The following is a 24,615-nucleotide window of genomic DNA, read 5'->3' on the forward strand; positions in this document are numbered from 1 at the left end:
GTAAGCACCACCTGGTAAGCCAGGCACTGAATCATCAAGATTTCCGAATAGTTGGATAATGGATTAACAGAGTTTTGCTGTACCCAGATGAGAAAGCAATTAATCCATCATTTATTTAGTTTTAAAACAATTTCGTCACTAACTGAACACTCAGAAACAAAGTAAGCAAATAAACAATTCAAATACCAGCATACAAAACCCAATATGCCTCACTGCCATCACCTTGCATAAATAGATCACATGCAGGAGTAAATGCAAGTCCCTTCTAATCCATATATGGGATAGTTTATGAGAAAGTATATTTTGACTTTGGAGATACCATGAACAGTGTACTTTTAATATAAAGTGTGCAATAGATGCCAAAGGTGAGGAAAGAGAAAACACAGCGGATTCAAAGATATGGCCAAAGAGGAGCATTTTCCTGAAAGGCTGAATGTGTTAACTCAGAGTATCAGGAGCTGGATGTGGAGGTCTGATCGAGCAACAGGAAAAGTAACTGTAGCATAAGTAACAGCCTGCACTTCACAGGCCTTAATCTGTACAGGTGAGAGGGGGTCAACAGAGCTGCCTAATTTTTTTCGGAAGGCCAATTTGGTCACACCTGCTGTATAAGCAGAGGCTGAAATTCTTCAACCTTTCAACCTCAAGGCCTGAGGAGAGTCAGAAATACACACGAGAAAGTGGCTTATGTCTGCATCTTACTGGACAGCAACCCCCGTCAGCTGAAACTGATGGCTGTGCTTTACTTCGGGTCATTAAAGTGATCATCATTCATAACTTCTTTGCTTCAGGGCTCTACTGGAGATACACAGGTTCTTACAGTAGCATTGGCATAAATGCAGAAGGCAGCTGAATGATGTTTTCTCTGCCAAGGCAGCTACTTGTATCACCCTTACCTATGGTGAGACAGTCATAATGAGTGCTCATTCAAGTTTGCAGCTTTGGCTGTCTTTTTGCAGGAACAGGGTGTCATTGACCACATGCGTATTGTGCTTGAGGCCACAGGAATGCTCATTTACCCTCCAGGGCATATATTGCATCACCACGTAGGTGTAAACATGATAACCAAGTATCTGCCATCATGCATTTGTTTGGCAGCAATCCACTCTCCCTGATCTCTTCACAACTCCAAGCAGAATTATCAGCTGACTACTCCTAAGTACAGTATATGGCAGTAGTGAGAGACCCAACCATTCAGGTCTAAGAGTGGTACAGCCTGTTCTGTCAACAAGAGGCACAAACCAGAAAGAATGGGAGATTTTTTAAATGAGGAAGGACACAGAAAATACAGGAAATGCAAGAGGAGTGCTGTACCTTTCTGCCAAGGAGCCCAGATTGCTCTCTTCAGACTGAGATTTACTGGTAGATTTTCTGGTAAATTATTGATATTTACTAGTAAGTCATTGGTAAAGTCATTCACCCATCTGATATCCACATGTCAAATCCTCTCTCTCGACACCCTTCCACTATCATAGACCTGTTTATGTTTGCTTGCCCCCTTTGTTTGGTGTCAGTCCATGTCTCACCATTCCATGCTCATTAAAAGGCCATTTGCCATATACTAACCAAAAGTATTCCAGATCAGAAAGTGCAGTCAATAAGCAATTTTCATGCATCTCCAAAGAAGTGAAACTTAACTGCTCTAACAACCACTTGCATTTCCTTGTGCAGGTACAAACCTTAACTCTTCCTCTTCATAAGAATTATATGCTGCAACCCATAGAGATGCTGCAGAGATAAAAGCAAACTTCTGTCCCTGCTACGCTGGCTCAAGTGCTCTGAGCTGTATAAGATAAGATCTTTATTCGTCACATGTACATCGAAACACATAGTGAAATGCATCTTTGCATAGAATGTTCTGGGGGCCGCCTGCAAGTGTCGCCATGCTTCCGGCGTCAACATAGCATGCCCACAACTTCCTAACCTGTACGTCTTTGGAATGTGGGAGGAAACCGGAGCACCCGGAAAAAACACATGCAGTCACGAAGAGAACGTACAAACTCCTTACAGACAGTGGCGGGAATTGAACCCGGGTCGCTGGCACTGTAATAGCGTCTGTCACATACGTTGCATGACCTACACCTCTCTAAGAGCAAACTTAGTTACTGGGACCCAAGGCAATATGCTGCGTGAAGCATCAGGTGAGGTAGAAGTGATTTGATTAGACACTTTGGCCCTAGTTGCCTCTCAAAGTCTTCCTGCACCTTCTTGCTAGCAATGACTTTCTGAGCACTGTGCTGTGGATTATTAAGGAACTGAATTTGGTTATGTACAGTTTTGGTCCCCTTATTTAAGAAAGGATATACAAGCATTGGAGGCAGACCAGAAGAAATTCATTAGTCTAATTCTCAGCGTAAGAAGGTTATCCTATCACAAACAGCAAAAAATAGTTAAGTCTGTTTTCCTTAGTTTGGAAAAAGGACATATCCCTAGGGGGATCCCAGGGAACAGGTTAAGATGTTTCACCTAGTGAAGGCATTGTTATGAGATTAATGGGCAGCCTTTTAAAACTGAAGTGCATAGGAATTTCTATTCACAGAGGGTGGTGAATCTCTGAGGATTTTGGAGGCTGGATCATTGGAGGTATTTAAAGATAATTTTTTGAATGGTTGGGAAATTGAAGGCTATGTGGAACTGGCACAGAAGAGGAGTTGAGGCCAGGATCAGATCACTCATGATAATACTGAATGGTTGAGCAGGCTTGAGGGGCCAAGTGACCTTCTCCTGCTCCTTTTTTCTTGATAATGGCCATGGCTAGGTCATAACACATCCTATTGAAAGCAGCATTCATAGTGCACACACCTTAATGAAAACCTGTGTGCACTAATGTGATTGTTATGTTTGATGGACAACAGGAGGCTACTCTTTTTATGCACGAAATCATCAAGATAGTCTTAGAATCTGCACTTGTACATTCTATTCCTCAATAGGCTTCAAGTTGTTGCAACTATATCCTGCTAAGTAGAGCTTTAGCACTCCTGCACCTGCCATGAACATTCCATTGTTTTCCTCATCTCCACCATCTGACTTTTTTTTCAGTTGTAATTATAAAAACCCTTTGCATCAGATCCTCTGAAGCTGAAGATCTGAGCTAGTGCATGATGAGTATCTCACACTGTGACGGTGCATCAGCTCATAATGAGTGACCACTTCTGAGGAAATGAGTCCTCTGCTGCACATCTGGTGGGTTAAGTGAAAATCCAGTGAGAGATTGAAGACATGAGTCAGAACTGTTAAAATAAGAATGTTTAAAGATCATTATGTATATGTGCATTTTTCACTGGCTTCTGACATGCCACATAAGGGCATAGTCTAATATGTCTGGATAGCAATCAGTTCTGTCACATGGTAGCTGTGAGGTCTCCATCAGCCCTGCAAACCCTCCACCTTCCACATCAGAAGCCTATGTATTTCAACATACTGGTTACTTCCAGGATCATCCATCTCCTCTTCAAAAGTGAGTTGCAAGATAGCTCGACCATGAGTGCCATTTTTTTCAGCTCTCCCTGCTATTTTGGCTTTGCAAAAAGGGGATTAAAAAAAGGGATCTGTGGGAGAGATGAATGGAATATATTAAACAGATTAAAGAACATGTAATAATAATAACTGAGAAAAATACTTGACATTGCAAAAAGATGAGGTTAAGTATCAATGGTAGCTGAAAGGATGGAGTCATGAGGAAGTGAACAGACAACGAGGTGTGAGCATGAGTTGGTGTTTAAAGTGATCATCTTTAATGGGCTTAAGAGGGCATTGAAATGAAATGCACTTGCCTCTGTGCCTACCTTTCCAGACCTGATGAATTCATTAAACAGTTTGCAGTATTGAAGCCAAGAGCAGTAATCCACAATCCTGCTGCTCACCATTTGTGGCAATCTCCGGTTGTGTTGTGTATTAAAATACCATTGACAGGGAAAATGATGTCCCTTAGTGCCTTTGCAAACTCAGCCATAACTAACAGTGTGGAATCATTGAGTTTTGGGGCTGCCTTTGTGTCCTCATTGCCCATTTTTGTCTCTTTTCTGGTGTTCAATCGACACTAAAATCCATCAAAATTTGTAACTGCAATGTGTTTTGAAATAGTAGAGCTAACTTTGACTCATGCCTGTTGTCAATGTACAGATAGTCTAATTTGTGAGGAAATCTGAAAATAATATTTTAATACAGTGTCTGAGATAATGTGGCTTGAAAAATGCGCTATAAATACTTTGTGTCTGCTGCCCATTGGTAGCCTAACTTGCTCCCATCACAGTTGAAATTCAATCATTGAAAATCAATTGCAGTATTAATTGGTCCCTTTGATAGCTTTGGTTTAAAAAATGATTAAAATATAGTGACATAAAGAAAATCCACTTTGTAATCTAAATACATATTATTTCTACACCTGTGGCTAGCTCCAGCCTTGGTATAAAGCTTATTGTTCATAGAAATTATTGACAGTAATGTTCTTCTGATCCTTCCTCTCTGAGTTATTTTTATAATCAGCTTTGCTTTAGAATTAAAGTTTATCAGCTTTTCCTGGCATTGGCTTAATGGTTACAGCAACAAAATATCATGATGGTTTATTTGGAAATATTTATAAATTAGCTTCTGAATAAGGTGCCTTTTGAGAGAGCAGATTCTGTGCAGAGGTATGTTTGATTTTTGAGTAGTGTTTCAGTTGTTCTTTACTCACATCTGCTGCTTACTATATTCTTGTAGAAAGTTGGCAGGCTTCAAAAAATATTTGTATTGATACATATTTAAAATTCATCAATGCGTTTCTTGACAATTAAGAGCTGGTATTTGTTACGTGTGGCTGCTGGTTTTTATACAAATATTTTATTAGGGTTGTAAATCAGAATTTGCTTCCAGCACAGAGCAGAAGATAGCATAGAACTGGCAGGAAGGTGGTCAGTAGAATTAGCCAGGAAATTATGATAAACGACATTATTTAAAAACATGCTATGAATAGGCAAGTCATCTATTTTACAAAACGTGTTTCTGTGGACTTGAAGGATGTGTAAGGAGAGATATTTGCACCACAAGACATATATAGCAGGATAATTTTTTAATTTATGGAAAATGGGAATGATACAGTAATGATAAAAATGTGGTTAAAGAATAAAATTAGGAACAGAGCATTTCAGAATGTGTGTATAAACTATGTTAGGTGACAGCTTTCTTGACCTGCTAAAAACCTGAATTTCAGATATCATGTTGTATAAGTGTAGTTCATTGATATAATTTACAAATAGGAAGTTAGCCCACTTGGTTTTGATAATAGTTGTTCAGATATTTAAATAGTGCAACAATCACTAAAGATAAGAAATGAGTGTATCATTTTCCCACAACTTAATGTAAATGTATATCTAAGTCATTAGAATGACAAATACTGAAACAGGTTCTGCGGGAACGGCCATGATGAGCTTCCAGTGGTTACGCATACACTTGTTCAATTTGGTAAAAATAAAGCTATTGTAGAAATTACAGTAAAATCTAATGTATAAACTGATCTTCTAGGAAATATTTGAAGGGATAGAAAAAAGTCATTGTGGGCAGGTTATGGGGTGTAATGTAAATACCTGTATGACTTGTATCAATAGTTCAACCAACAGTGGTCCATGATATTGTCTGGAGTCACTATCAGCCTGCCTGGCCATCTTCACCCGTCCACTCCCACTGTCACACTGCCCACTCCCACTGTCACATTGACCTCTCCACTCTCACTGTCACACTGCCCAGTCCCACTGTCACACTGACCTCTCCCACTGTCACAATGATCTCTCCACTGTCACATTGACCTCTCCACTCCCACTGTCACACTGACCTCTCCCACTGTCACACTGCCCACTCCCACTGTCACATTGACCTCTCCCACTGTCACGCTGACCTCTCCCACCATCACACTGACCTCTCCCACCGTCACATTGCCCACTCCCACTGACCTCTCCACTCCTCCTGTCACACTGCCCTCTCCCACTGTCACACTGCCCACTCCCACTGTCACAATGACCTCTCCCACTGTCACGCTGACCTCTCCCACCGTCACACTGACCTCTCCCACTGTCACATTGCCCACTCCCACTGACCTCTCCACTCCTCCTGTCACACTGCCCTCTCCCACTGTCACACTGCCCACTCTCACTGTCACACTGACCTCTCCCACTGTCCCACTGACCTCTCCCACTGTCACATGGACCTCTCCACTGTCACATTGACCTCTCCACTCCCACTGTCACACCGACCTCTCCACTCCCGCTGTCACACTGCCCACTCCCACTGTCACACTGCCCACTCACACTGACCTCTCCACTGTCACACCGACCTCTCCACACCCACTGTCACACTGCCCACTCCCACTGTCACATTGACCTCTCCCACTGTCACGCTGACCTCTCCCACCGTCACACTGACCTCTCCCACCATCACATTGCCCATTCCCACTGACCTCTCCACTCATCCTGTCACACTGCCCTCTCCCACTGTCACACTGCCCACTCTCACTGTCACACTGACCTCTCCCACTGTCCCACTGACCTCTCCCACTGTCACATGGACCTCTCCACTGTCACATTGACCTCTCCACTCCCACTGTCACACCGACCTCTCCACTCCCGCTGTCACACTGACCTCTCCCACTGTCACGCTGACCTCTCAACTCCCACTGTCACATTGACCTCTGCCCACTCCCACTGTCACACTGCCCACTCCCACTGTCACACTGCCCACTCACACTGACCTCTCCACTGTCACACCGACCTCTCCACACCCACTGTCACACTGCCCACTCCCACTGTCACATTGACCTCTCCCACTGTCACGCTGACCTCTCCCACCGTCACACTGACCTCTCCCACCGTCACATTGCCCACTCCCACTGACCTCTCCACTCATCCTGTCACACTGCCCTCTCCCACTGTCACACTGCCCACTCTCACTGTCACACTGACCTCTCCCACTGTCCCACTGACCTCTCCCACTGTCACATGGACCTCTCCACTGTCACATTGACCTCTCCACTCCCACTGTCACACCGACCTCTCCACCCCCACTGTCACACTGACCTCTCCCACTGTTACGCTGACCTCTCCACACCCACTGTCACATTGACCTCTGCACTCCCACTGTCACACTGCCCACTCCCACTGTCACATTGACCTCTCCACTCCCACTGTCACACTGCCCACTCCCACTGTCACACTGCCCACTTCCACTGTCACACTGACCTCTCTCACTGTCGCACTGACCTCTCCCACTGTCCCACTGACCTCTCCCACTCACACTGACCTCTCCACTGTCACACCGACCTCTCCACTCCCACTGTCACACTGCCCACTCCCACTGTCACACTGACCTCTCGCACTGTCACATTGACCTCTCCATTCTCACTGTCACGCTGACCTCTCCACTCTCACTGTCACGCTGACCTCTCCACTCCCACTGTCACACTGACCTCTCTCACTGTCACACTGCCCACTCCCACTGTCACATTGACCTCTCGCACTGACTCACTGCCCACTTCCACTGACCTCTCCACTCCTCCTGTCACACTGCCCTCTCTCACTGTCAAATTGACCTCTCCCACTGACCCATTGCCCACTCCCACTGACCTTTCCACTCCTCCTGTCACACTGCCCTCTCCCACTGTCACAGTGACCTCTACGACTGTCACACTGCCCACTCCCACTGTCACATTGACCTCTCCCACTGTCACACCGACCTCTCCACTCCCGCTGTCACACTGACCTCTCCCGTTGTCACATTGACCTCTCCACTCCTTCTGTCACACTGACCACTCCCTCTGTCACGCTGACCTCTCCACTCCCACTGTCACACTGCCCACTCCCACTGTCACATTGACCACTCCCACTGTCACATTGACCTCTCCACTGTCACACTGACCTCTCCGCTCCCACTGTCATACTGACCTCTCCCCTAATGAAAGCTTTGCTTTGTTTACTTTTCAGTCATTATGAAGTGTGCAGCAAGCTTCTCCATACTCTGTATTTTGTGTAGTTTGGAAATTGTGAAGCTGTCAGTCAGATTGATAGAAACCAGTTTGTGGAAAGATGCTGAGGAGTTTTCAAGAAGGTTATACTCCTAAAATTCTGAGAAGGGGTCTGACTAATACATTGGATTTCATTGTAATAGTTAATAGTGATGATATTTAAATAGATTAAATAAATAGATAAATAGATAGAATTAAATAGATTCAGGTTGAAAAGATGCAGAAAAAATTCATGAGGATGTTACCGGGACTAGAGGGCTTGAATTATGGGGAGAGGCTCAATCCCTGGAGTGTAGGAGACTGAGGGGTAACCTTACAGAGGTATATAAAATCGTGAGGAGAGTAGATAAGGTGGATAGTCACAATCTTTTTCCCAGGGTAAGGGAGTCTAAACAGAAGCATAGATTTAAGGTGATAGGGGAGAAGTTTAAAAGGGACCTGATGGGCAACTTTTTCCACACAGAGGGTGATGGGTATATGGAGCCAGCTGCCAGAGGCAGATACAATTACAATATTTAAAAGACATTTGGATAGGTACATGGATAGAAAAGGGCTAGAGGGATACAGGCCAAACACTGGCAAATGGGACTAGCTCGGATAGACATCTTGGTCAATATGGACAAATTGGGCCAAAGGGCCTGTTTCTGTGCTGTATAACTCTAGGACTCCAGATCAATGTGTTGTTTTGACTTAAATTCCAAGAATTACAACAGTTGAAATGCTTCTGCCTCCTGTATTATTCCTCTGCTAACCTAGAAAGTTTATGCAGTAATATTACAGTTTGTTATATTATTTAAGCTTCCCTTCTCCTCTTTAACATCCAGGGTTCATGCAGGAAGTCTGCAGCCTCTAATCTAACACAAATTAACCTAACCTCCAATGTGTTTCCTTTTCCATTCTCTTCAGTTGCACCAGACAGCTCCGCTATGCTGTATGTTTGTGAAGGAGTGAATGATGAAGATTAGCCTGTGTTCTACTAATTAATGGCACAGTGCATGTCATTAGTGAAGAGTTTAAACCTTTGACTCCAGCAGCTCTTCTACGTGCTGCCCCATCCTTAGTACAAGCAAAGCTAATTTTGCTTGTTTCAGTCTGTCATTAATAATTAAGTTGGTAGGAACTGAATTTATTTTTAAAATACATTTTGTTTAAAAATCTTATAATAATCTCACACGTGTATATTATTTTGGAGGAGATTCTATTTTTTTAAATTTATGGCTCTTAACATTATTCAAATTTTAAAGTGAATGTATAAACCTGAAGGAGAGCTTACCTGAACCGTCTTTGTAAAGGTGAAAAGTGGAAAGGTTCAAAGTGTAAGAGTTTCTTTGAGATAATTCGTTCCTAAGCTCTTTTACTTGCACACGTGTATGTGCATTGATTCCACCCGCCCCACGCACATACACACCCACACATCCTGCCCCCATCTCATTTAAACTGAGTGACACATCTATATCTTGTGATTAGTGAGTCACAAACCCTTGAAGTACAGATAGATACAAGTGGTTTCACTTCCAATTGAGTTTCTGTCAAATCATCTGAAGAATTTCAAATGGTTCAATAATTGAATAAGAATTAGGAGTTGCTTTTTATATATATATTTTCAATAAGGATCATATTCAATGTGTATATCCCTAAGTATTAAGCCTTTATGAGGTGTTACTGGCACTATTTTCTTTTGAACAGGAACAGTTACTTGCTTACTACAACACAGAATTAGTTATTCAATCATCAGGACTATTCTGGTTCCCCACAGAGCAGTCCCACCGGCCCCACTCCCCTTCTCTGTGTAGCTCTGCAACCCATTTTCTCTCACTTGCCCATCAACTTCCCTTTGGTTCTTTTGCCATTCACCTGCACGAAGATATTATTTACAATAGACAAAAGGTCAACATGTCTTTGGGAAGAAACTGGAATATCTGACACAATCAAAGGAAGAATGTGCAAATCCACAGCAACAGCCAAGAGTTCAAGATCAAATCCAGATCCCTAGAGCTGTGAAGCAACAGCGCCAACTGCTGTGACCCTGACCCAAAAAAAACCAGATTTATTTAATTACTTGAATTTAAACTCCCTGTCAGTCATGTCTCTGGATCCAGAATGCTCACTGCTAGTCCATTGATTTAACCACAATTCCATTTAATCCCCTAGCATCAATTGATGACTGTACTATCTAGGAGCAATTATGGGGTAGGCATTCACTGTTTCACAGATATGAATGCTGACTCTCAGTGACATCCTGTTGTAATGATATTCCAGTCTCACAGCAACTAGTAGTTTTGGATTTTGCTTTTTGGGTTTCTTTCCCCTCTGCCTCCATGTGATGTGGTTTCCCATCTCTCCTATGCTTAGCTCCAATGAAGTAAATTATTTGCACTGGTACTCAATTTCAATGATGCAAATATAGTTAATAATGTTTTTCTCATTTGGTGGATGAGTTTACAGGCTGGGAGACCGAAGAATTAGCAGAATCGATGTTGAGGATCACTATTCATTGGAGGCTCTTGTAAATGCTTGTATCAAATATTCCTTACTTCTTCTAAAAGCTGCCTCTTAAATGAATAAATCATTCATTCATCTTCTGTAACATAATCATGTATAGTTCCTTTTAAATTGTCTGAAGTGATTTATATGGTTTGATGATTGGACTAGGCAAGCTGAAAATCATTTGTTGGGAAAATTAGGTCCCATGCATAATCTGAAATAAAAACAGAAAATGCTGGAAACACTGAGCAGCCCATGCATAATCATTGTGGTGTAAACAGAGGAACCTCAAAGTCAGAAAAGGCTTTTGGTGATGTTTGTCATATTGACAGATGATGACTGATGGGGAGTTCAAGGAAGTGAAGACTGATTCAAGATGACATTGGACATATTTCAGCAAGTCCTGGACATCATGTCAGTTCCTTTATGATAAAGAATCTAGAGTCTCTTGGACTTGCTTGAGGCTTTCTGAGTTGGCTGTATGTCTCTATTTTTTGCTTCTCCAAAGAGTGGACGTGATCAGTCAATGGATTAGTGAACACTTAAAAGCTTTTGATCTCTTTTGTGAGCTGATACCTAACTATAGAATCCTGCCTTAATATTGGCAACATCAAGACAGGTCAGGTTGAGCAAGGAAGGTCATATGGCCTCTTTCGATGCTAAAGTTACAATGACTGTGTTTTGATATATTTGATACAGATAATCATACTAACTCAGTGAAAACTGGCTTTAAGAAATAGTTGGAATAGTTTAGGACAGTAGTTAGCAAGGATTAGGAAGGTGAATATCATGCTTGACAACTCACTGTTATTCCACTTGAAGGTATTGCAGGTAAGGTACTGGGATCCCAATGATCCTATCTTTAGATTTTTGGAATGGCTTTGACAAGATCAGTAAACTATTGAAATATCGGCATTTAGGTATTTGGATAACCAAGCTGTGCATTTATATGGTACCTTTTACATTGTCAAAATATGCCAAAATGCTTTACAGCTAATTATATAATTTTGAAGAGCATACACTTCAAAAGTGCGAAGTGTAGCTAAACTGCACAAAGTAAGATCCCAGAAACAGCAATGTAGGAAATATCTGATTTTGTGACATTGTTTGATGGATAACAACAAAATGCCACTGAACCCACACTTGGGGTCTTTTACATCCATATGATAGAGTAAACGGGGCCTTGTTTAACATCTCATCCAGAAGATGCCATCTTCAGTGATGCAGCAGCCCCTCAATAATACATTGAAATGTCAGCCTACACTTTGTGCTCAATTCTCTGAAGAGTAACTTGAATCCATAACCATCTCACATGGGAACATGAGTGTTGTCACTGAGCCATGCTGACACCTATGTTTATAATGAACAACTAAAAATTTGCAAAAAGAATTTACTTGGGAAAGATGTAGGGTCTAGTAAAGTACTGTAGAAATCAGTCTTAGGACCTTATTTGTTTCCTATCTGTTTAAATTATTTGAAAGTTGAAACTAACAATGAACATTAAAATCATAGGCAATGCCTCGATAGGGGAGCTGCAGAATTAGAGGATGCAGATGTACTTAGATCAGTTATGTAACTGGGGAAAAAGAATAAGTAACTGTAACAACAGCAGCAAATGTATTACATAATACTGAAGAATGAGATGGACAGATACAGAAAGAAGATAATAAAAACAGCTTGAGATTGAGAAGTCGATTTGAGTGTAACAATAAATTTGATGTTGCCAATATTAAGACGGGTCAAACAAAATGTTGAAACACGTTGCCAAACAAGTTGGCAGAGATTATGCTGTATCTCTATAACACTGCAGTGTTTGGCACCATTCTTGAAAAGTAACATGATGTAATATATTGAATAGAAAGAAAAGAAAAAAAAACTCTATTTAAATTATACTCAAAATGATTTGGAAACATTCAGTTTTGTAATCTTAAAGGACACTAGACTGGGGAGTGATTCAGGGATGGACATTAATAAGATATATTAAGGTTATCTATGCTATGTTTATATTTTTGACTCAAATATAAAATCCACAAGGTGACATGGTGGAGTTAAATAAGGCAGCTGTGTGTTTGGCTGCTCAGTGAGGTGAATTACAGTACTGGACAGATAAGCATCAGTGGGCTAAATACCCTTTTCTCACATTCAGGAGCAGGAATTTAAATTTGATCATTTTAGGAGGGACACATTTAATATGTGTACATGTGGGTGAGATTAATGTACATAATGATTATTATGAGTGGGCCTTCCTCTGCTGACTCTTCCCTGCACACTTTTTCCTCACATTATAATAGATTTTTACTAATATTTGCCACAGGGTGGTCAAGGAGCCTTCGTGCTTAACAAAGTCATTTAGATTTATTGCATTGTTTGCTAATTAAGAGCTAGACCATTGTCAAAACAGTCTCCCTGAAAAACTGCCTTGAAATTTCTACAACCCTGAAGTTACATGGACAAATATCTCAATTATTAATTTTACTGCTCTGCACTGTTGCTGTTAGAAATTACAAATTCATTCAATGAGATAGAGTGTGTGGTCTTTGATGAGTATGTATTTATTGGTAATGAGGTGTAAAATGCTTCAATAAAATTGAATTGTTTTTGACATTAAAAACTCCTGATAGTTTTTTGTTGCAGAACTCAGAGTTGATGAGCAGTTGTAAATGTGGAGGGGGTGGGGGCAATTTTATTGTCAAAAATCCACATGGAGAAGGCTTATGAAAGAACATAGAAATCTTTAATTAAATAAAGCTAAGGTTGATGTCTGTCTGTCTCTGTATCTAATTATCTGTATATCTACCTGTCTGCCTGTCTTTCTTTCGTTCTTTCTATCGATTGATCTATCTAGCTGTCCGTTTATCTCTATATCTGTTTATCTGTATATCTATCTGTCTGCCTGTCTTTTCTATCAATCTATCTACCTACCTACCTATCTACCTGTCTGCCTGTAGGTATAGTCTTGAGGAAGAGCTGGGTTAGAAACTGGCACTTGAGCCATTCAATTGCATTTTAACGCTAGATATTAGGGTGAGGATTATATATGGAAGTATACATAGTGATAAAGAAAAACTGTCATTATACATAGAACACAGAACAGTACAGCACAGTATGGACCCTTCGGCTCACACTGTTGTGCCAACCTATATAAACACCTACTCCTTGATCAACCTACTCCTTCCCTCTTACCAGCCCATAACCCTCCATTTTTCTGATATCCATGTGCCTATCTAAGAGACTTTTAAATCTCCCTATTGTATCAGTCTCTACCACCATCCCCAGCAGTTGTTCCAGGCACCCACCACTCTCTGAGTAAAAAAAGAGACATCTTCCCTAAACTTTCCTCCTATAACCTTAAACTGATGTCCTCTGGTATTGGCTATTTCTGCCCTGGGGAAAAGCTGCTGGCTGTCCACTCTATCTATGCCCCTCATAATCTTATACACCTCTATCAAGTCACCTTTTATCCTGCATTGCTCCAAAGAGAAAAGCCCTAGCTCGCTCAACCTTTCCTCATAAGGTATGTTCTCTAATCCAGGCAGCATCTTGGTAAATTTCCTCTGCACCTTCTCTAAAGCTTCCACATCCTTCCTATAATGAGGTGACCAGAACTGAACACAATACTCTAAGTGTGGTCTAACCAGAATTTTATAGGGCTGCAGCATTACCTCGTGCCTCTTGAGCTCAATCCCCTGACTAATGAAGGCCAGCACACCATACACCTTCTTAACCACTTTGCTGCCCAACGCTGCGTCCTGTCTATATCCCGTTCTAACCTGCGACAGCCTCCCACACTATTCGCAACACCTCCAACCTTCGTGTCGTCTGCAAACTTACTAACCCGTCCCTCCACTTCCTCATCCAAGTCATTTATAAAAATCATAAATTGCAGGGGTCCCAGAATAGATCCCTGCGGAACACCACTAGTCATTAACCTCCAGGCAGAATACTCCCTATCTACTACCACTCTCTGCCTTCTGTGGGCAAGCCAATTCAGAATCCACGCAACCAAGTCTTCGTGGATCCCATTCCTCAAGACTTTCTGGATGAGATTATCTGTAAATTTCTTCTGTTATGAGGAGATGTTGGAGGTTAGGGGTATTGCAAGCATCTGACATCTCCAAAATAGACACAGAATCTGTTTGCAAGTAATTAGTCTCCAATTGATAAGGGAACAATTATGAATTAATTAGACTTTATACCATGTGATGTTAATAGAATAATTTATTGTTCCGATATAACAGCATATGCACATAATTTACTGTGTCATAATTCCAATTATTATTAAAACTAGGCAATACAAAAAAAACAAAGAAGTCAGAATGGGAGATAGACAAAAACACTAAAGTTAGGAGATAAGAATGTTGCATTCAAGATTAATTTGAATATATGGATGAATGGAGAAGGGGATTAAGTCACATGGGAACAGGATGGAAAACTGTGATTAAGACTACTTGCTTGCAGTGAAAAAAAATGCTGGTTCCTGGGAATCCCAAGCCAGTAGCTTCCCAGAATAGAAAAGAAATATTCAGGATGACATTGAGAACCTGGAGTCCATCCACCAGGAATGCACAGAAGCTCAGTGTAACCATCCCCTAAACTACCCACCTGCTCACCTGTCAAGCACCTCCTGACCCACTTGTAATAAAATCTGTGAATCCCACATTGATCTCATTAGTCACCTTACAACCAACAGAACTGGAGTGAAAGCAAGTTATTCTCGATCCCAAGGGACTGACTAAAAAGTAGAAGAGGAGGAAGAAGCTTTCAAAAAGAATGTGGTCACTGAGTTATTGCATGTAACAATGAGAGCATTTCCTTCCCCACTTTTTCCTTGCAAAATGCAAAGTACTGTATATAAATACGATAATGGCTGAGATCATGCTAGCCTGATCCTCCTACTTGCAATCAATGCCGGTGGTTGCCTCACCCCTGCATATACCTGTGTTATAAGTAGAGGGTGCATCTTACTGGTCCTCCAAGTCCTGGAGTCCAGCATCTGGAGTGCACCATGACAGTGTCTCAACAGCGATGTAAGGAGGCCTGCCCCCGAAATGCCCTGACAGCCTTTGACAGCTGGATTTGCCTGTGGGAAAAATCTACTTAATCACAAAAGTTTTTGAATGTTTCTAACATTCAAAGACATCTAAAAATATTAAAATGCAAATCAAAAGTTAAGAAATATTTTTAAATTTAAAAATCTGATAACTAGAAACACATATAAACACTTCTAAGTGATCAAAATAGGAAAGAGAGACCACCTGTCCTGCACTTTCATACTTCACTGTGTTTGAACAAGTTTGGGACTTGCTTAGTTTCAGAGCTGATTGCCAGCAGTGTCAGTGGGAACCACTGGCAATAGCCAGCAAATTTTGGCCAAATGTCTTTGGTTACATCACAGCTTACCCAGTTTAAAAAGAATGGTTGTGTTTTGCTGTTGCTAACATAGTGAGAATGTCTAAAAATTTCTATTGATGTACCATGTACATGAGCTGTGGAGTGCCTAGCACCGCTTTACCATGTGGTAGTGTCTGTGAGTGCAAGCTTTTCCTGCTGCAGTTTTCCTCTTTCCACATGCTGTCATAACAAATGTACATTGCCTGTTTGAGTAATTAACACAAGAAATGCTTAGCGTTTCAGACCAGGTGAGGTGAGGCAAGCTTTTGCAGTAGGAATAATGATGCCAACCTTTTAGTCCTTCTGTGGGAAGTTGTGATACAATTGCACGTAGGAACCAGATGGCATTCTGAAACACCATCATGGCTTCTGGAAGTGCCAAATCTACAGCATATGCTTCTGTGAAAAAAATGAATTTACTGATTTGTGATTGTAATACTCGCATCACCTATTAATGCTGTTTGGTTGGTGTCAAACTATTGAGTTGTTAGTTTGTGCACTCCAGCATATCATGTTTATTTTTCACTTTGCATTTTAAAAATATTTTTTCATCAAACTAAGACAGTTAACATTTATTTTTTTTACAACAAGCAGCACTAAGGTGTTCTACTTTGGAACACAGCTTCTTCACCCTATCACAGCTGCACCCTTCTGGTTGTAACCTCTATGTCATTTACAAGTACAGCAAGAGAGGTTGTATTTGGAAATCACTTGCTTTTGACTTCAAGCGGTGGCACAGCCTATTTAAAGAACTGCTGAGCTCATTCATCTGCTTTTCTCAGCCGTTTCCTTTTATTTTTAGCCAAATCCATCAGGCTTGACAAGTGGGTAATTTGAGCCAGCGAGAAGGCTTTGCTTCAGGTCTTTTTACAAAGTAATTCTTCTCTTCCTTCCTGGGAAGGCACCAAACTTGACTTGATCTATTCAGATGATCTGTTGAGTCATGTGAGATCTTGTACACAAAAACATATTCAAGCAGTATGGGGAGCGTAGAAAATCTACTTAGCAGCAGTAAGGCAAAGGAATGCAGCAGATTCATACTTGTATAAGTTGATGTCTTATATACCACAGGGCTGGTACCAAAGTAAAGACTTGACTTGAAAACATTGCTTGGATAAACAGGATCTTGTATAAGAGTTGAAAGAGATATTTTCTGCATGTTTTAAAATATATCTTTGAAAAGAACAGTTTTCAGTGTGTACTCTTTGTTAGGTTTGCTTTCAGCTAGATCTTCTCAGGTATTCCCTTAGAATTGAGGATGACCTGCTTCAACCCTGGTTTTGTAGGTTCTAAGGTGGCTAATGAGGTCAATGTGGAAATGTAAGCTCTTCCTCAGTTGGAGCAGGAGGTGCCTAACGGGATAGTTTATGAAGTGGTTTGTTCCTTTTATCACTTTTGTTGTGCCTATTTGCACTCCCGATGCTGGCTTCAAGGTTTTCAATATAATTCTAAATGTTCCTTCTTCACTTTCAATGGTCATGGGCCACGGATCCCCAGAAGTCAGTGTGGATGTAGCATTTCTTCAAGGAGTGAGCATATACTTGAACTTTTTCTCTGTCCATTGGTAGTCATGAGAGAGCCCAGAATAGAGTGTCTCTTGGGAGTTTCATGTTGGGCATACAAAATGACATTGCCTGCCCATTGTAGCTGACTAAGAGTAACTGGAGCCTCAGTGCAAGGGATGTTGGTCTGGAAGAGGATGCTGATATTATAACTATGGTGAGAGTGGTAAATATATGTCCACATAAAGGTGTGAGTGCACTGGGTAGGTTTGTGTTGAGCGATGGGGTGAAGTACTTAACTTTTCAATAAAAGTGACATCAGCACATCATGGTAAATTTTGCAGGTGACTGCTTACCTTGTCTCTCTCAGAGAAGATAATCAGAGTATTATTGCTGTTAAATCAGCATAGTTACAACTGGATTCAAACTAACACTCATTATTTATTTACAGCATAGAATACACACAACATTCAGTTACTTACTAATAATTCTTAACAAGAGATGTTAGGCTGTTTAAGATTTAGAGGCTGCATCCATGTTATTTTAATTATTTGGCAAAGTGCTAGGCCCTGTTACATACTTTATTAACCTATTATCATAGTTTCAATCAAGGTGCTCACATAATGCTTCCTTTAAGAAAATATAGCATTCCAGAAGTGGGCTTGCGGCATTCTGTACAGCATGACATTGCATTGTTTGAAGTATTGTTTATTGCTGGCTATTCAACCAATGAGAAAAAAAATAAGAACAAGCCTCACCCACAAAGAAGATGAATATGCTTTGACAGCTATCTAAGTCATGGCCCCTACCTTAGCCAGAATTGTCACAACTCTGTGATTGTATCAAATTTTAAACATTCAGAATATTTAAAAATATATTACAAATTACCAGCAACCTTAGAAAAACATAAAACATTTAAAAATACCCAATTTAAAATGTCTAAATTAACTAGACTAACACACCTACCACAATAACACTACTAATTATTTACAGCTTCAATTATTGTGGGAGCATTACTGCAAGACTAATGTAAGCTGGACTCAAGTGTCCGATGAAAGAGTAGTGTGTTAGCTCATGACAACTACACCTGAACAAAATAACTCAGAACCTGGTGGTAATCATCAGGAAAGCAGTGATTGGCGTAATGATCAGTGGGGTAGAAGTTTGATTTTGGGTGTATACAATGTGGTAATTCATATGCTTCCAGAATTCAGTTCCATTAGATATAATTAGTGCATTGTTGACAAAGATTAATTTTTACTCTCAGTTTTTCCTTAGCATTCAGCAAATTTCCTTTCCATATCCTAGCTTTGATTTTATTTCCCACAGTTTTGAGCTTGAGAAGAAACTGTTGCTGTGGACCTTTACAAAATGCCTATTAGAAGTGGAACTGCAAAATGTCTCAAAAGTTTAACTGTTGCTGGTTCCTTGGGGTCTATATTGTTTGTAGTATAAAGGCACCCTAAAACCAAGGAAAATAATAGATTGAATTGGGGAAAAAAATTAACTAAAAGTCACATGATCATAATTGAAAGGCATTTACTGATTTAAAGTGCCAATCGTTAAAGTACTGAATCATCTAGAGAAACTTAACAATTTGAATGCACAGGTGCTAATGGGAAGAGAAGAGGAAGAAAGGCATTGTAATGTTTTTCCTCCATTGGGATTATGGGGAGTGTTGTGTATCTTTATGTGTGTGAGATATATCCAGGCAACATAATGGGGGTTTTCCGTAATTGTTTTTAATTTTAAACTCTCTTTCGCAGGATAAGTTTGGAGTGGAGTCAACCTTATGCTGGAGTGAAAGCCCGGTGGAGGTGGGGTGATGGACTGTTAAATATGCACTCAGAATGTAGTGACTATTCAACCCTTGGGGTAGGTAATTTGTTTGAAAATCTATAACAAGAAATATTGTATGGACTTTCACTAAGCATTTAATGCTCTGTAGGATTTTCTAGACTCCAACAAAAAATATAACATTGCAAGTTTATGGAGATAAGTATTTTACGGTAATGTTATTTCTGAAGGAGTATTTGTGTGTTTACATAACTAAAATGGGAACTTTTACAATATTGATTGATAGAAAAATAACCGTTCTGATGATGAACATGGGAATGGAGGGCATTTAAAACTTGTTAGCAACATTGGATAACAATTGAAATTATCGAAATCAATATTGTGTATGAATGGAAAATCTAATCAAAAATAATCTATTACAGCATTTCAGCAATTAGCTGGATATGTAGTTCTCGTGCTAGAGCCCAAATCCCTTGTCGTGATTTGCAGTTAAAACATTTTGGCCCAGAATTTGAAACAGACCAGACCCCAGCCGGTAACTGTTTCTCCTTCCATAGGCGCTGCCTGACCTGCTGAATGTTTCTAGCATTTTCTGGTTTTGTTTTGGATTTCCAGCATCTGCAGGATTTTTATTTTTGGCAACAGCACACTGCTTGATGCTCCCCTACTGACTAAATTCCACTTACTTGAAGCAGATCTTTGAGCAACAGCTTGCTGAGTGAAGCTGGCTCCAGCATGATTGGAGAGGCCCTGTGCAGCACAGGGTCTTCTGGTGGTAAACAGCAACAAGTGGTGGAGCCTGAACAAACTTCACTCACTAATGATTTGTCTGTCAGTTAAAATACACCCCCATGCTTTTCCAACTGTCAAAGCTGTCAAAGAGTTTACATTCAAATACAATTTAAGATGATCACAATATGAAATAATTAAAGTGAAATAATTAACATACATAAAGCGGTAGAACATATTTAAAATAATTAAATACATTTACATTTATATAATTAATTAAAAGAAGTGTAAATTACGTAAAACTTGGCTTTTTCCTTCACAGCTATTCCTCTCCATTGAAATGAATGAGGTCATTGAATTGGTGCTCGGTCTAACCCTGCACAAGTTCAGCAGGCATATTCGACAGCTTACATTTTGGTGAATGGCAATACATTGAAAGTTCTTTCAGGTTTATGGTTAGATCTGAGGAAAGTATTTAAGAGTGGTGACTGAAGATGCATTATAAAGAGATCCCTTTTAAATCTGCGGGATGAAAAATGTGGAGCCATGCAAGGAGCTGTGTTGGGCTCAGAAGGCCCAGTCACTGATGACAATTCTGAAAGTTACATCATGGACTAGAGTCACAAAGATGGATGATGAGATGGGCTGTAAGAAACGAGGACAGGGAAGGATGAGGAACTATCCTCAAGAATGATGCATTTAAAACTAATATGTTGATAAAAGCTGATAAAGATGGGCTAAGAGGATTTTGTGCATTAGCCAGTTTATGAATGTGGAGGTTAGTACTGAGTCTGAAAGTGACAAAGGTATGGATCAGTGGAGGTGGCATAGAGATCTCATGGTGAATGTTTTATAGGTGACCTTAAGTCCGTTGATATACAGAACATGAAGGATTCTGCAGGTTGCTGAGGTTGTGTACCATTAGGTTAATTTTAAGCAGGACAGCTAAAGGAAGGATGGAGTCAGTCCGGGTTGTGTGATTTATTCTGTTAGAGCCCAAACATTGTCTTTGTTGAATTCTGGTAAGTTCTGATTGATCCTTTGACCTGATTTAAGACATGTTTCACAGAACAAAGCTGATGAATCAAAGATGGGAATGGGTTGGTGGAGAAAGGTAAAGGTAGATATCATCAGAATCTGCTGCATGTCCAGTCCACAATGGCCCAACAAGTGACAAACATCAGTTTAGTGTTTCTTCATAACTTTTGCACAGCATTTCTATTTTGATTTTATGGTTGATACCCTTGAAATTTACCAATATTAGGCAGTGTGCAGAAGTAGAAATGGAGATTTTTGAGCTGGCAATATGTTTCTCAGTTACATCATGTACAGAGCCATGGGATGATTTTTGAACGTTAAATCTGTGCTGAAACCTACTTTTTCTCTTCTGTGTTGATTGTCTACAGGGAGTGTTATTTTTTAAACTATAGTAATTGAGGATGGAGAGTTCAGATAGCACATTTCCTTCACCCTTCCCTGGCACCGTCAAAATATTGATATTTTAGAAGGAAGCTACTCTTCTGTCCGCGGTTGGCAGGAAGCTTCACAATTGCTCGATAATAAGCCAGCAAACTGAACAAAAGAATGCAAGCTGTGATTTGCTCAATAACGGTTCATTTGGTTTCAAATTAGATTCAATTTATTAGTGTGCAGACATGATGAAGCTTTGAGAGGGACAAGTGATCTGGATTTAAATGGTTCACCGATGATGCAGACTCTTGGAACGTAATGAAGTGAGGCAGTAAATGGAATGAAATAGATGAACTTGGTGAATTGATCAAAGTCAGGGATCCCTTATCACATTAAAAAACAGTGGATTTCTGACTGATGAGTATTTGTGTTCATCTACTGTGATAACAAAATCAACATGATTATTTCATGTTGTGGGAGGTCAACAAGAACGTGGGGAAGAAAATTTTATTTAAAGTGAACTGATCTAAATCATGGCAGTATCTCAACATTTAGCAGGAGAGTAACATCTAGTAGGATGTAGTAAACAATTTTCTAGCTTAGAGCAACTGAGGGACACTGGTTGAAAAGAGATTGATGATGATTGTTATAGATGAATTCATGTGCTGAGGCTTGTGTGATACAGGGACACAAAGAGAATAGAATTAATACAGGATGACTCAAAAAGGGATTCGACAGAATGTCTAGACAATACAGTGATGCAATTAAATTTTAGGATCCTCGATTACATAGCTGGAACAATAAAATGCAAGTCCATGAGAGATTGCTGAGATTATACAGGAGCTCTGTTGCTCAGATTGCTTTTATATTTCATTCTTTGGCAACTCGACCAATGTAAAGTGATATGAAGAAGGGATTTCACATCTTCAGTAAATGTAGTTTTTTAAGTTATACACAGTTATAAATTTGATGTATTGAATGTATTGCTGTATAAAATTCTGTATGGCTGGCTGTATTAAAAGGGTGCTATCAATGTAATGAAAATACTTATTATAATTATCATATCAATTTGATTTATTTGCTAGACTTTTGCATCTCAGATGGTTGTGGGTTCAAGTTCATTGCAGAACATGGCATCTAGGCTAACACTTCAGTATAGGAGTGTTAGAGTAATAAATTATTATTGGTGCCAGATTTCAAATGAGTTATTAGACTAAGGCCCTGTCTGGACACTCATGTGAACATAAACATGTAAGGATGTTGTTTGAAGAAGAGCAGAGAGTCCTTTTAACATAAAAGAAAAAAATGCTGTAAATACTTAACAGGTACCTTTGTGGAAAAAAGAGGTAATATTAGAATCATAGAAAAATTACAACTCAAAAGGAGGCCATCAGCTCATCATGTCTATGTTGGTTGAGGTAAAAGCTACTCAGCTTCCAGCACCAGATCTGTAGCCCAGCTGCTCATGGTTTTCAAGTACACATCCATGTAGTTTTCAGATGTGTGGTACAGGTTTATGCTTGTGCTACTTTCTCAGGCATTTAGTTGCAGAGTTTAGGGGTGAAAGTTTCTTTCTGAATATCTCCTCTAATCTTTCTACCAATGACTTTAGATCTCTTCTCTCTTAGTTTATGACCACTCTTCTATGGGAAATGGGCTGTTTCTAATTACTTTATTCTAAGCTTCTCATAACTTCATATACCTCAGTTAAGTCTGCTCTGTTCCAAAGAACATAACCCTTGCTTCCCCAATCTTTCTTCAATACCAGAATTTTCTTGTCTAGGCAACATTCTCATAAATCTTCTCCAGTGCAATCACATCTTACCTGTACAGCTTTGACCAAAAATACACACATTACACTGGCTGTGGTTTAACAAGTGTTCTAGCATAATGTCCCCATGCTTACCTTCCATGCCTCGGCTAATAAAAGAAAACATCCTATGTGGCTCTTTTACTACTTTATTAACTTGAGCTGGCATCAGTAAACACATGAGGACGTATAGTCTAAGGTTCATTTTATCCTTCCCATCCTCAGTTTCCTCCAACTTATTGTATATTCCCTTGCCTTGCCTGCACCTCCCCAAATGCAGTGCCTCACACTCCTTTGGATTAAATTCCATTTGCCACTTTTCAGCCCATTTAACTGGACCATAAATATCTTCCTACAGTCTAAAGGTTTACTCCCACTTTCAATGGTACAACTAATTTTCACAATATGTATGAACTTCTTTGTCACATCCCTAACACTTAGTTCTAAATCATTAATATATAAAACAAAACCCAAGGGATCATGTGCTGAGCCCTGTGGAATCCCACTGGTAACAGCCTTCCTGTCAGAAAAATACCTGTCAAAAGTTATCCTTTTTTCCTGCCAATGAGAAAATTGTAGTTCCAATTTATCACACGCCATTGGATCTCATGTGCTTTTACATTTTTGACCATTCTGTTACGTTGCAACCTTCATTGACCTTTCTTCTAAACTATTCAAATAAGTCAGTAAAATTAGACAGGATCTACACTTAACAAATCCACACCAACTCTGTTTGATTTATGTGTACTATTCTGAATAATTTTATACTATCCCTTAGAATTGATCCTAATAATGTGCCCAGCAATGAAATTAAATTAATTGGCCTGTAAATACTCAGTTTGATCCCATCTTTTTAAATAAGTTCTCCAATCCTTTAGCACTACTCCTTTCGGCAGAGATGAATGAAAAATGATGGTAAGAACCTCTGCAGTTTGCATGTCTGCTTCTTTTAATAACCTGGGACATATTTTTTTTACAGATTACGCAATTTATCTACTTTCAAAGATGCTGAGCACTTTAATACTGTATCTCATCCAATTTTTCACATTTTCTCTACAACAGCATCAACTCTTTTTGTGAAATCTTCCAAAAAGTATACATTAAGAACCTTATCCACATCCTCTGTCACTACATTTGTTACTTTTTAGGTGCCTATTTGGTCCTGTTCTAAAAACTGATTGAAAAAAAGTTCTCCTGAAGGCAGTTTTAGAATTTTGTACCTTTAACACTGGCCATATCCCAGTTAACACTGGGACAATTGAAATACCTCACTATTCCTGCATTAATACGTATGCATTTATTGAAAATATTGCTGCAAATTTGTTCTTCTATCTCCCTTGGACTGTTTGGAGGTAAACAGTGTGAGTGTCTTCTTTCTGCCCTTTAGTTCAACATGTATTGTTTCATTTGGTGATCATTTTAACATATCATCCTTTCTTATAGTTGTGATTGTTTCTTTAACCAATAATGCCAGCATTTTTATACTCCTCTCTTTCTTTTCA

General features: G+C 39.9%; 1 protein-coding gene across 2 annotated transcripts in view; it reads left to right on the plus strand.

Annotated features, from left to right (window-relative positions):
* Positions 1–24,615, plus strand: part of bach2b (BTB and CNC homology 1, basic leucine zipper transcription factor 2b) — a 230,259-nt gene that overhangs the window by 65,860 nt on the left and 139,784 nt on the right. The window contains exon 2 of one of the 2 annotated variants that reach the window (XM_052025347.1): positions 19,134–19,242. The exons of the other annotated variant lie outside the window; for it this stretch is intronic. Coding sequence (XP_051881307.1) covers positions 19,207–19,242 — 36 coding nt within the window. The 5' untranslated portion in view covers positions 19,134–19,206. The remainder of the gene's footprint in view (positions 1–19,133; positions 19,243–24,615) is intronic. 2 annotated transcript variants of the gene reach the window in all.

Source organism: Pristis pectinata, chromosome 10, assembly GCF_009764475.1.
Source record: "Pristis pectinata isolate sPriPec2 chromosome 10, sPriPec2.1.pri, whole genome shotgun sequence".
NCBI classification, from domain to species: domain Eukaryota; kingdom Metazoa; phylum Chordata; class Chondrichthyes; order Rhinopristiformes; family Pristidae; genus Pristis; species Pristis pectinata.